Here is a 14084-nt window from a genome sequence, read left to right as displayed (position 1 = left end):
CAAATTCCACAGACAGGCAAGGCAGAAACTTCATTAGTTATAACTTTTAAAAAGCATTGGCATGACTTAGAAAATAGCCACAGCAGACTAAATGTGCTTCTTTTTGAGATCTGGTCTTGTAAGTAGCCCAGACTGACCTTTGAATTTTTGCTCCTCCTGACTCAGCCTCCCAAGTGCTATCTATCTATCTATCTATCTATCTATCTATCTATCTATCTATCATCTACCTATCTTCTACCTTGGAAACTTAATCTAGGGTTTTGTGCAATGCTAAAAAATATACTCTCTGCCATTGAGATCGATAACCCTCCAACTTGTAATTGGAGTGTTCTGAATATTGATAACCAATGTAATTAATGTGGCTGAGTTTACTTTTCAGGGTTGGGTTTTTTGTTGTTGGGTTTTGTTTTGTTTTGTTTTGTTTTGTTTTGTTTTGAGATAGGGTTTCCCTGTGGAACAGTCCTGGTCTCCTCGAACTCACAGAGATCCACCTACCTTTGCCTTCTGAGTGCTGGGATTAAAGTTGTGCGCCACCATTGCCTGGTTATAGTCCTGATGGGGAATGTACTGTGTATGTTTGTCTTATTGACTGTTAAGTAAAATACAGTTTGGCCAATGAAATAGCAAGTTAGGCAGGACTGGGAGTCGGGGAGGATTCTGGGAAATGTAGTAGAGAAGTGATGATCCAGACAGGAAATGACATAGCAAGGAGACTCATATTTAAGCGAAGGAGAAACAGGAAGGGCCCTCTTTCCCCCTCCGCTCCTGTTCCAGCAGCACGATGTGATCCACCGACAAGGAGGGACACCAATAAGGCATCCGATAAGATAAGTCTTATAAAATATATAGGTTTATGATAGTTAAGACTGGACTAACAGATGAGAATCCTAGTCATTGACCAAGCAGCATTGAACCTAATACAAGTTTCTGTGTATTCATTTGGGCCTAAAGCTCACATGTGGCGGTGAGGTTCAGGCGGTTTGGCCGAAAGATTTACGTAACATAGTCCCTTTTCATTTTCAGGTTTGTAAAAGGTGAATTCCAATATGGAGTCAGGTAAAGATACTAAGATATTTATTAGGGAGATGCCTTACTTACTCAGAGCAACCTAGCCAGCCGGCAGGTAAGTAGAGCAAACCGATGAAGAAAGGGAAGAAGGGGCTACCATGTGCGTGCCCCTCACCCTTAAACCTTCCCCACATCACCTTTTAAGCGTGGTCAGGCACACCTGTAGCCAGCCCCGAGCAGGTGTGGTTAGGGTGTTCTCCTACAGGTTTGCTTCCCATGATTTCAGTCAAAGGCACTCCCACCCCCCAAAAAAAGACTAAATGGAAAATTCTAGTTTTGTTGTTGTTGTTGTCATACTTCATTTTGAATAGTCTCCATGTCTAATCTTTGTTGTCCATCTCCCCTCCCCCCTTAATCTTTGCCTGTCATCCTTGTGCAAGGGCCATGCTGATCTTCTCTGTACCATTCCAATTTTAGTATAAGTGCCGCCACAGTGAGTACTAGTTACCTGCTTCTTGTATGTCTCGTTTGTTTCCCTTGGCCCTCTTTGAGGCAGGGCTTCTGTGTAGCCCAGCTTTGTCTTTAGGCACTCTTCCTGTCTCAGCCTCCCAAGTACTGGTATTACAAGTATGTGTTACCACACCTGGCCATTTGCCTAGTCATTTTTTGATCGGCACCAGACATTATGGATTTTACACTATTGGGCACGGCTTGTTAGGGATTGCTACATTCTGTTGTGGCATACAGCAAAATCACTTCTGGATGAGTTGAAATTCTAAAGGCTTCTTTTCAAGCTCTGTAAAATGGGTCAAGTACCCTTTATTTGGATATTACTTTAAGCACCTACAAAGGTGTGACTACTCCAAGCATGAGTAGTCTCTACATTTCTCTACAAACTATTCCCAGCTCCTGGTGAGCTCCAAGCACTATAGTTCTTTCCCTGCTCTTGAAAGTGTTCTACCATGTATGCACAAACCTATACTCAGCCCAAAACTCTCAGTTCCACCTCCGCAGTTCGGTGACACAGCTGAGCTCAGCCATTTCCACTTTCCCTCTCTGCACTAGGCTGTGGCACGCTGGTGCAGTGACAGGGCCTGCACTGTCCTTTTCTTTGAGAAATCAGAGTGTTGTGTGACCTATTTTACAATGTCTTGAAAGCCATGTTTCACCGTTTGAAACTAAGAGTTCGTTTTCAGCAGAAGGGCAATACCTTCCTTACTCCAGGGGCAGAATGAAACCTCCCCAAGGCTTCTTTAGCCATTAAACCTCTTTGTATCTCTTCTGACTTCATTACAGCCGTATTCCTAGTCAGGACCCAAATCAGTAAACTGAGGTATATTGTGGCAATGCAGGGAGGGGGGGCAGGACAGGAACAGGTTATGAGCCTGATGCTGCCTGCTGTCTAGGAGACTGGGTTTGAACCCTAATTCTGATAGTGTGGTGTGCTTTGAGAAATTCAGAACAATGCCTCAGTTTCCTCACTGAAGTAAGTTTCCTCACCACATATAAAACCCATGGAACATATATAATGTGTGTGTGTGTGTGTGTGTGTGTGTGTGTGTGTGTGTGTGTGTGTTCTTTTTACTGTTTGTGAAACAGTCCCTTTAGCTGTTACCATTTTAGGGTAGAGCAGAATTGGCCAAACTCCTTAGGATGATTGCTGTTGCACACAGACCCCATGGGCACTAAGCTGTGATGCTCTGACGAAGCTATAGTTACTACAGCTCAAAACGACACAGCAAAAGCACAACATGAAGCAGGGTGCTAGGTCCTGCACTAAATTCCAAATGAAAGACAGTCTCTTCAGAACTTCCCACAGGAAGTAGAAACCAAACACCTGTCCTTATTCATCTAGCCGATAAATTATCTGGCTAAGCATTTCCTCTTGATTAAAACATTTTTAGATTTATTTGATGTTGTTTCTATGTGTTTGAGTATTTTGCCTGCACATATGTGCATTCACCACAGCTGTGTTTCCCCTCTTCTGTGGTCAGGAGAGGATACTGGATTGCCTGGAACTATAGTTATAAATGATTGTGAGCCACTATGTGGGTTCTGGGAACTGAACCAGGGTCCTCTGCAAGAGCAGCCAAGAGCTCCCAACCATTGGGCCATCTCTCCAGCCTCTCAATTTTATTTCTAAAGAAAATCAATTTTCTGTTTTATTATCAATACCAAGAATACCACAACTTTTCCCTGAAAACAAATTTTCTGGTACTCTGCATCCTGACCATTGTGGCTGGTCATGAAATATATTTCTTGTTTTAGGATTAATACTGAGAACACCAACTTTCCCTGCTGATTTCTCTGTGTGTGTTCATATGTGCACGCATAAGTATATGTGCATGTGCTAAATAAAGACTACCCTGTATGTATGTGGTTTCTCAGATGCCTTCCGCTTTCCTTTGGATACAGGGTCTCTCTCTCTTTCTCTCTGGTCCCCTCAACCCCAGGTTTTTTGGTTTTGTTTTGTTTTTGAGACAGAGTCTTTCTACATAGCCCTGTCTGTCCTAGAACTCACTATGTAGACCAGGCTGGCTTTGAACTCACAGAGATCCTCCTGCTTCTGCCTCTCTAGTGCTTAGGATTAAAGGTGTGCTCCACTATGCCCAGTGAGACAAAGTCTTGAGAGCTGGGGCTTGCCGGTTAGGCTAGGCTAGCTGGCCAGTGAGCCTAAGTGGTCCGTTGTCCCTTCCTCTCCAGCACTGTCACTGGAAGTGTATGTCACCACATGTGGTTTCCCCTCTTCTTTTATGTTAGACTGAACACAGGTCCTCTTCCAAGAACTTTACTAACAACATGCCACCCAGCTCTTGTCTGCCAAATTCTTAGAGTTCTTTAGAATATAGTTCATTAAATTTTACTTTCTTGGGCAACTGAAGAATGTTTTACCACTGACAAAGCCACTTGCTACTAGTACTTGGGCCAAAGGAGACGCCTTTTAATTAACATTAGTGGTGGTTTGGTGGGAAACTTCCCTGAGATCAGTTCTTTGCAAGACATTTTCCTGTGATCTTCTTAGACTGGCCCTTTAATTGGTCCATCTTCCTCTCTGTCTCTGCATGTCTACTACAGTGAGAATATCACAGTATTCTCCTTCATACCCAAGAAGTTAGAGTGTACCAAACCTTAGAGCACAGTGCCATCAGCTGTTACCTGATGAGATCCGGTGGAAGGCGGACTCTTTACTAGGCCCTCTGTGTTGGAGGGGTACTTCCGTGGAGCCTGCTTAACTGGTGACAAACGCTCTGATGTACTGCAGCTGATGGATGAAGTGACAATTTGAAGAACAAATGTAAAAACAAAACAAAAAAATACAATAAATGGAAACAAAAAGTATAGTGATGCAAAAGACGGCACAATGAAGCAACAGATACATAAAATCAACAGAAAACAAAACAGTGGGGCTCCAGAACATCTATAGCTTAAAACTGTCTTTCCCTCCTGCAACTCTGGAATTAGCCTAACCCAGGCAGCATGTTGCTGAGGGCGGCAAGTAGCAGCACTGTTTCTGTATGGTGTGCTGTTTTTCCTCCCGCCACCCACCGCTTCAGGATAAACATTTAAAGAATTAAGTTTTTCTAGCTTAATGGGCAAGCACTTTAGTCATCATGCAAGGAAAGCCTCTTCCAGATGACTTTGGGGAATCACAGGTCCACGTTCAGATTCGGCTCCGTGCCTCCCCTTCTCCTCCCACTCTTCAGTTTCCCACGTTTTGTTTCCCTATCAACATCACAACCAAACAAAACCAAAAACACAAAAACCTCAAAACACAAACATTCAGGAAGTCATGAACCATGAGAAACTCTGGGATGCCACATGGAATGTCACGTGGGCTAAACTCCGTGAGAAGCATGGGGACATCTTTACAAAGTCCTACCTCATGAATAAGTGAGGGAGACGGAATAGGCAGCCCGTTATGAGGGCTGCGTCCTTAGTGCTGCCATACTATCTGAAGAAGCAAGGAGTCTGGAGGGGACCACATCAAAGGTGTCATTACTAAGACCAAAGCATCCTGGGCACTTTGCAAACTGCCCTCTCTGGAATGGGAGACTACATGCCCTAAGCCAAACTGTTTGATTACTCGAACCCAAAGGAGGTCTTGATCACGGACAATAAAATTCATGTATAAAAGTCATACACATATTTTACATGAAGGGCATGCATGCACACACTAACTTCATCTGGATGTTATGTTTTATGTTTTCAGTACAGTCAAATGACACACCTATGAACAGACCATAATAGCTGTTGGATTAGCACTGAGCAGGCTGGTTAGTGTCACTAATGGGAATGGGCTGAACATATACACATAATATTAACAGTACTGGGCAATGTGATCAGTTACCATGTGTCTAGTGGAGTAGAAGAGGAGACCTGGCCCTGTTACAATGCCAATGCGTCTTCTATGTCAGCTGTTTTTTAAGAAGGGAAAATAAGTAGGTCCCAGCACACCCAGGAAGAAAAGCAGGAAATGGTGTATAGGGAGGAAGGAGGGATGACCAAAATGAGAACAGCAGCAACCATGATGCCATGCAGGACCGAAGAAACCTGCTCCTGCTCACTTTATTAACTCCAAGCGAGAACTACGGTCTGAAGCGTTACTGCCTTAGATTAGTCTCATGTTGAAAACCATCAATTCCTCTACATTTAATCACAAAACACACCCCATGCAAGGGAGCAATAGTCAGCAGAAGAGATGCATTCCAAGCAAGTAATACCTGAATCAGAACACTCAGACTTGCTTAAACACAGCACCCCTAACATCTCAAGGTCAGCAAAGCCCACAGAGAGGCTCCCACCATTCGAGCATGCAACCCTCTCTAACCACAGTTCCTCTAGGATGGCTCAAGTTAGCTCGTGTGTGTGATGCTGCTCAGGCTATACCAACATGAATGCAGCCTTCATACTCAGTCTTACCTCGTGAGTGCTATAGCTTATATGGGTTAGCTTTCCAGCTGGAGTAGGGAAAAGAGAAGGTCTTGCAGTTAGACACAGCCCTACACCAAACATCCCTGGCGAGACATTGTAACAAAGCCACATCTTCTTTCTTCCTGTTATGTTTTAACATAACTCTTACTTCTCCCACTGTAGATGCACGCAACCAAGAAAGAGCAAAGCAATGAAGCTGCTCAGCTTGTAGTGGGGTGGGAACTATAGCAAAGAGAATCCCTGCATCACACCAAGCTAGGAGGGCCATTTACTAGCAGACCATCTCCAGGGGTGTTTTATATACCGGAGCAAAGGGAAGTCCCTTGTAAGATTAGTAGCAACACAATACGATTAAACTATTTTTAACCTTTTCTCATTTAAATTATTTTTTTTTTTACATTTATTTGTGTGTGGGGAATCTAGGGGTGAATCGGGGAGGCACACACTTGTATACCATGACATGCAAATGAAGGTCAAAAGAATTTGTAAGGAGTTAGTTCCCTCCTACCAAATGGGCTTCAGGGATCAAACCCTGTCATTCATCTTGGGGGCAACCATCTTTACCTGCTGAACTATCTTGCCAGGCCCCGTTGTTATTCTGACACAAGGTCTCATTAGCCCAGGCTGGCCTCAAAACCACTATGTAACCAAGGGTGTCCTTGGAACTATTTCCCAAAAACTAGAATTACAGACATGTGCCACCATGCCTGGCAAAATTAACATCTTAGTTGGGTAAGTGATGTCTGTGGCTTAAAAATTCTAATTGTTGAGTGGATGGCACTGAAACTCAGCCCCTAACTGCTGAGCAATTCATCTCCCCAAGCCTCAGAAGGAAACTACAGAAGGGAGCTCAGCATCCTTTTCTGCAGCTAACAGCAAGCCCAGACATCTGCTTCCTCACACCAACACCGAGGACAGCTTGGGCCCGATGGAAAAGCAAACAGCAGATAACCCTTCACGGTGCTTTTCCCATTACAAAGTAAGTTTTTATAAAGCCTGACTTCTTCTCTCCAACCCTTCTCTGACAAAGAGCAGTTCTTACCCAGTGTAATCCCGTTTCGAGTGTTTCCTCCTGTAGAGCACAACCAGAACCAGGCTGATGAGCAGAGTGAGGCCAAGGACCACGGCAGTAACGGTGCCCACCACCACCCAAACCAGGAACACCAACAAATTGTCTAGAGGAGAGAACAGGGGGAGGTAGGGGAAGGGGGCACACAGAGAAGAAATGGAATTTTGTTAATTTAATAAGAGTCTTCCTTTGGTAGTTACCATTTTATTTATCCTCTTTCAGTAGCCAAATTACACAGAGCGGCATCTAATGACCCACAGCTGGATGCCCATGGCATTTCAGTTGAAAATGACCTAGAGAGCCGAGCATTTCTACACCCATAACCCCTCCCCCACATTCTACAGTCAAAGCAAATCTGGAGATATGAATTTACAACAATCATCTCCAGCATCAGGCTGCCACCTCAAGAGAAGACACTGGAACTTGCATTCCTTCACATCTTTAAACGAGGTGAGAAATTTCTGTATTGCTGTAAAAGACACTAAAATATCATCCTAGACAATACCAAAAGGCCCAGTCTCCCTTTCCTAAAGCCTACTTCATCCAGCCATAGTGAATTTGGTCATTCTTGCTCTTAACACCAAACAACTAATATGCCTGAAATCAAAGCCACGGCTCCAGACACAGGTGTGTAAAGGGAAGCCACTTGTTGTGTTGACTAATCAGCAGTTCCCCAATCATCAGCTCTGCTGGGCTAAGTCTTGAGTCCACAGAGATGGGAAACACAGCTGAAAGGCAAGAGTCGACCCAGCAGGGCTTAGAATGTGGCTCAGTGCTAGAATACTTGGCCAGCGTTTGATATCCAACACCATAAAAATACATTCCCAAAACATTTCCTTCCAAATGCACCTTGAAATGTAAATCTTATTCTCCAGCTATACATGATAAAAGAGACCGTGTCCCATCACATCAACCACTGTGGGAAGTACCTATTTCCACCACGTGGAGCCTAATGTGTCCGGGCCGGACAACAATATCAGGAGGATTTTTGACATCACAGATATAGGTGCCATTGTGAACAGCCTGAATATTTTCTATATTGATTGATGCATCTTTCTTGTCAAGGTCCCCAGCCCAGGTGACTCGGTCTTTAAATGGTGGATAGTCCCCAATGTATACTTGTCCTTGTGAGTAGTGGAAAAACTGCAATGAGAAAACAAGAAGATATGAGCTACCCTCGAAGGCAGAGTTCTTGTCGTCTGTAAGTCACAGCCATGCTGTGCTGTAGGGGTTCTTTCTAAAACAAATCCCACAGAAAGACAGCAAATCACACAAGGGTTTGGCAAGGGGCCTTTATTCTCTCATCTTTCTGGTCTCCCCTGCAGGATGGCACATCAACAAAGTCCTAGCCCAATGCCAGGTTCAGTGGTCTTCAGTTTTCCAGACTCTGGATCTATAAGAAATAAATCTGTGTTCCTTTAAATTACCCAGTCAGTCATTGCCACTTTATTATAGCATAAAAAAATGAGCTTAGAAATCTACTCTTCAGCCAGGCAGTGGTGGCGCATACCTTTAATTCCAGCGTTCAGGTGGCAGAAGTGGGCAGATCTCAGTGAGTTCCAAGCCAGCCTGGTCCACAGAGTGAGTTCTAACACAGCCAGAGCTACATAATAGAGACTTTGTTTTTTTTTTTTTAAAGACAGAAAAGAAAAACAGAAGTTTTTAACCTCAGGTTATATTTATGTTCTATATATTGAATAAACCCCTGACATCCTAAAGCAGAAGAGAAACCCCCAAATTTAAGGGTCTTCTTTTAGACACTCTTAAATAAACATGTGTGATCCATTTTCGTCTATGGAATACTGGCCATGTTCCTCACTAATGCTCTACTCATAGAAGCAGAATCCCTGTATCGACTCTCCAGACATTTCTTTGGATTCCTCCTATCGCTCTCACAGCTACTCTAAAAGTAGAAACCTCAGGGCAGGCATTCTACATTTCTTGCCTTACTTAAATCATACCCAACTAGACCTAGGAAGGAAGTTAAATTAACATTTTCTGTCCTTTCAGATATTATGTTTAGAGGTTCTCCATTAGTAAATGCTCACCCAAGACTTTTCTTCCACCTAGACACAGTGCTTTTCCTCAGGAAACTAACTTCAACAAGGAGTACATAGCTTTTCTTTTTTTTTGGGGGGGGGGGAGTTGAGACAGGGTTTCTCTGTGTACTCTGGGCTATCCTGGAACTCGCTCTGTAGACCAGGCTGGCCTTGAACTCAGAGATCCACATGCCTCTGCCTCCCAAATGCCACCACCACTCCCACTGGGAGTAGACACTTTTGATATCACATTTTAACACAAAGCCACTTGGGCCAAACAAAAGCTGTTTTGATTATAGTAACTATGGTCATTTACAGAGTTTTCCCAGGGGAGACCATAAGGGACTCACATCTATCTGCACCCAACAGGAAGTTGCTGTATTCCTTGAGGAGTGGTGGAGATGGCTAGGGTCCATTCTTCCTTTCTTCCCCCCATCTTCTCTCATAGAAAAAGGACTATGGCTTAGGCATACAGTGAGCCAGCACCTAGACTGAGTATCTGTAAGCAGTAGGCTGAATTGTGGGAACTCCACGGTGCTGACACTGGCTTGGTGGCTAGAGAGGAGCTTTGTTTCATCAGAACATGGCAGAGGGGATCATATGGGAAGATAGAACAAGTGCTCTAGGGCAAGACTCTCTGCTTCTAGAGTGACTAATGCATCATGGGTCGATACTCTCATCACTTTACCTAATCTCACCCTAACAACCTCTAAAAAACACTTAGGGGACTAAGCTTCCAACATGAACTCTTGGGGAACACATTCAAACTACAGCACTCATCAGCCAGAGAAGAGTTGCCATTCTGTTTGTGTTTTTTTTTGTTGTTGTTGTTATTTTTGTTTGTTTGTTTTTTGAGACAGGGTATCACTATGTCACCCTGGCTGTTCTGGAACTCACTCTATAGACCCAGACTGGCCTCAAATTTACAGAGATCCCTCCACTTTTGCCTCCCAAGTGCTGTGATTAAAGGTGTGTACCATCACACCTGGCTCAGGTATTAGATACTTTTACTGAATGATGGCTGGCATTCTTTACCTCTCAAGTACTGACAATCTAAAGTGTACAACATTGCTAAAGCAGGAGCCAGTATCTAAAGGACACACAATGGACCAACAGGACAACAGTACATGAATTCTATATTAGTGCCTCAAAAGTTAAACACCATACTGTGAGCTTTCCTCTTGTCAACGCCCCTCTGTGGGAGGTTTCATTAGCTCCATTTTATAGACGCAAATCAGAACAGCTGGTCCATGTCTACCAAGCACCCACTACACAACTAGCTTCTAGCCAGTCACTGGTTTTCTATGATGATTAATTTCAATTATTGATGAAATCTAGAAACACCAGGAAGATGGGTTTCTGAGCATGCCTGAGGGGATTGTCTTGACTTAGTTAACTCATAGGGGAAGATTTGCCCACTGTGCTTGGCATCATTCCCTGGTTGGGATCTGGACAGTATAGAAAGGAAGAAGTGAGCTGTGTACACACTTGCCATTCTCTGCTTCCCTGCTGTCACTGTGATGTGACCAGATACTTCAAGATGTCTTGACTTCTTCCTTCCATAATGACTGGGCTGTGAACTGTGTGCCAAGATAAAACCCTTTCTCCTTTAAGTTGCTTCTGACAGAGTATTTTATCACAGCATCAAGGAGGGAATAAAATAACACCAATGTACTTTTTCTGTCCATCTTCTTAGTACTTTCCTTCTGTTGTGTCCCCCATCACCCTGGCAGCTACTCGCCGGGTCACTTCTCATTGCTCTCAGGTAAGAGCAAAGACACTTTCCCTGAGCCCTTTTAGTTTCATTTTATGTACAGAGATGTTTAGCCTGCATTTATGTCTGTGTACCATGTGTGCACAGAAGTCCTCAGAGGCAAGAAGAGGGAATCAGATCCCCTGGAACTGGAATTGCGGTTGTGAGCCACCATTTGGGTCTTTAGGAAGAGCAGCAAGTGCTCTTAGCCACTGGGCCATCTCTCCAGCTCCAAGACCTTGCATACCAATGGCATGGTAAGGTCCCAGTAAATACTGGAGCCCAATTAAAAAACACTACAAGCCCAATTAAAAAACAAAAACATCATTACATCACAAGGGACTATATATACCTCCATGTGTGGGATATAGACAGGCAGACAGATAAAATAAAATAAATAGAAATAAAAAATGGAGCAAATATAAGCTGGAAAACTACGGGATAAAATGTGACTACAGTCAGCATGGCCCAGTAGAGGCTGCCCTGCGGAAGTGAATAATTCCAAATGAGATCTGATGGTCAGAGGTGGGTGGTGAGGGCAAGAGAAGTAAATAAAAAGACAAGGGAATAAGCTGCATTTATGAGATGCAGAGCAAACTTTTTCCTGGAACATTACAAAGCAAGAGAAGAAAGGGATGGATGGTAGGAGTGGACCACTGATCACATGATAGCAATAGAGCAGTCTGTGAGAAGCAATGACCACAGAAGGAAGAGGGGGACAGAAGGGAGGGGTGAGAGGACGGTTCTCACCGACACTGCACTGTCGGTGCCGTCTGGCTGGAAGCTCCAGGAGACTGTGGTCAACCATCCAGTTGTATTAGGAGAATCGAATGTGCACGTCAGCTTCCCTTGTGTCCCATTCACCACGAAGATTTCCTTGGGAGTATGTACCTCCAGGGCTGACATTCTGGCTGTCACTGAAGAGAAAAGAACAAAGTTTAAGATCAGGATTTAGTAGAAATACCACAGTACATGTTTACCAAAGAAAGAGAGGTACTGGATTTCTCCGGAGTAGTTGCTCACTGTTTTTTGGTTTGGTTTGGTTTGGTTTTAACTGTTTGGGAGGCATGTGTTTTATTTGGAGATGGAGCCTAACAACATAGTCCAGGCTGACCTTGAACACAGAATCCTCCTACTCTGGCCTTTTTTAGTGTTGGGATTGCAGGTAATGATTTTTATTAATTAAATATTTTTCACTAGTTTGGCTATAGTTCTTTTTTTACTTTTAATTAACAAAGGAACCAGGTGTGGTGGCAAATGTCTTTAATCCCAGCACTCCAGAGGCAGAGGAGTCAGACTGTATGAGTCGAGTACAGCTTGGTTTACACAGTGAGTTCCAGGTCAGCCAGGGAAACATAGTAAAATCCTGCTTGGAGAGTGGGAGGAGTTACTTTTGGGGCTGAAAAGATGGTTCATCAGTGTAAAGGACGTTTTGCTTTTGAAGAGGACCTAGGCCCAATTCTCACAATGGTAGCTCACAACCATCTATTACTTTAGTTCCAGGGGATCCAACCTCCTGGATGTGGTGCACATACATACATATAAAATAAACACACCTTAAAAATTGGCAAAAAACAAACAAACAAACAGTAAAAGCAGCTTCATGTTTACAGAAACCTGAATGCAAAGTGTAGAGTTCCCACAAACTTTATCCCCTCCTCTGTCATCAACATCTGGCATCAGCGTGATACATTTGCCTCAATTATAAACAGACCTTGCTACATTACTGTTAACTAAGGTCTCTAGTTTGCATTAGGGCTCACTCTTGTGAAGACTCTTTTTCTCTAAGTCCTATGGGCTTTAACAGTGAGTGAAACAATGTATATCCCTCTCTAAGGTATCATATATAATATTTCACTGCCCTAAACATCACCGAATTGGTGTTGGAGAGATTGCTCAGAGGTTAAGAGCATGGGCTGCTCTTCCAGAGGTCCTGAGTTCAATTCCCAGCAACCACAGGGTGGCTCGCAACCATCTATTATGAGATCTGGTGCCCTCAGCATCCAAAAAAAAAAGACTCAAGGCAGAAAAATATGTATTTGGTTTTGTAAATGAAATCTTACCTCCCTTAAAATTTCCCTGTGCTAGGGACATGAGTCCTTTAGAAAGAGCTGATCATACTGGTTTAGATTTGTATTTCACTCTCCATGTTTGTTCAGTTAGCCTAAGTCCAGGGAATGCTAATTAAAATTTGTCTACTATTTGCAATTTTAAAATGTCGCCACCACCATCCCCCCCCATCTGTAATTAGAGGCAACTGTGGGAGCGGATAGAGGAGGCAGCCTTGGTAAAAGTCTTCACTCAAACAGAGACACTTTCACAGGCTAAATGCATTTGCCCTGAAACTGTTAACTTAAAAATACGCATCTGCAAAATAAGGTATTCTTATAAGAGATAGTTGGAATAAATACCTGCTATGTTCAATTACTTAGAATGTAACAGACCATCATTGTCATGGGACCGACAGTCATTTTCTCCCCAAGGCTTAATTGTGACTCTAGCCAAGGAGAATAAGAGCACCCCCTCATTCCTCCCAACCATCCTGCAAATGTTTATTCTCAGAATATAATGGGCACTTTGGCTATTCTTTTAAATAAACTGATAGCCACACTGCATCAGGCAAATTTTTTTCTACTCACAGAGGGTGGATTATTATTATAGGGAACAATGGATTATTATTTGTGGTCCAAACCTCAAAAATAAGCCTTTCTTTGAGACTAGAAGCAAACAAAAGACGTGCCTTGCAATTGTGGGCAGGCAAAAAAGCAGCCCTGGGGGAGTTGGGTTCAGAACCAACGACAAAGCACAAGAGAGACTAGTTAACCAGCTCATTGCAGGAGGACTATCTTGCCACTGTGACTTACTCTGTGGTTTTGACATGTTTTCTTCAGATGGTGAGAACTCCAATTCCAGTCTCTAAAGTCCATAGACAAAGTTTCCCAAGGATTTCTGTTAAGTTAGAGCCTTGCCCTGGGTCCAGATGCAAAGAGCGCTTTCCTTGAGATGTTGCATGGGGGTAACTAGGTGAGGCCACACAGGCCTGAGATCCCAGCATTTGGAGCCCAAGGCAGGACAATGATGAGTGGAAGGCATCCTGGCCTACACAGTGAGAGCCTATTTAAAAAAAGAAGAGGAAGAAAAGAAAAAAGAAAGAAAAGAAAAAAAAAAGAAAGAAAGAAAAGAAAAAAAGAAAGCCAGGCAGCAGAGTTTAGAGTCAAGGATTTTGAGAGAAAGCCTAGCCAGATACCTAGGAGGTTTCCAGCAGTCTATGTGAGATGGGTCT

General features: G+C 43.4%; 1 protein-coding gene, 1 long non-coding RNA gene and 1 pseudogene across 5 annotated transcripts in view; all 3 read right to left on the bottom strand.

The window, feature by feature from the left end:
* Positions 1-14084, bottom strand: part of Mpzl1 (myelin protein zero like 1) — a 47157-nt gene that overhangs the window by 12360 nt on the left and 20713 nt on the right. For all 4 annotated transcript variants that reach the window (XR_004770041.1, XR_004770042.1, XM_027417132.2 and 1 more), the window contains exons 2-5: positions 11552-11718; positions 7939-8152; positions 6983-7115; positions 4165-4270 (exon numbers count right to left, since the gene is read on the bottom strand). Coding sequence is in view for 2 of the 4 variants with exons in the window: in XM_027417132.2 (XP_027272933.1) it covers positions 4165-4270; positions 6983-7115; positions 7939-8152; positions 11552-11718 (620 nt within the window). In the remaining 2 variants the exon portion in view is untranslated. The remainder of the gene's footprint in view (positions 1-4164; positions 4271-6982; positions 7116-7938; positions 8153-11551; positions 11719-14084) is intronic.
* On the bottom strand, positions 1390-1509 carry LOC113835983 (annotated as a pseudogene).
* On the bottom strand, positions 8288-11545 carry LOC118238825. Its single transcript, XR_004770043.1, has 2 exons — positions 8520-11545; positions 8288-8402 (listed from the first exon to the last, which is right to left on the bottom strand). It is a non-coding gene; the product is annotated as an uncharacterized LOC118238825 (long non-coding RNA).

This window comes from Cricetulus griseus, chromosome 5, assembly GCF_003668045.3.
Source record: "Cricetulus griseus strain 17A/GY chromosome 5, alternate assembly CriGri-PICRH-1.0, whole genome shotgun sequence".
NCBI classification, from domain to species: domain Eukaryota; kingdom Metazoa; phylum Chordata; class Mammalia; order Rodentia; family Cricetidae; genus Cricetulus; species Cricetulus griseus.
This window is presented reverse-complemented; position numbering and strand designations above follow the sequence as displayed.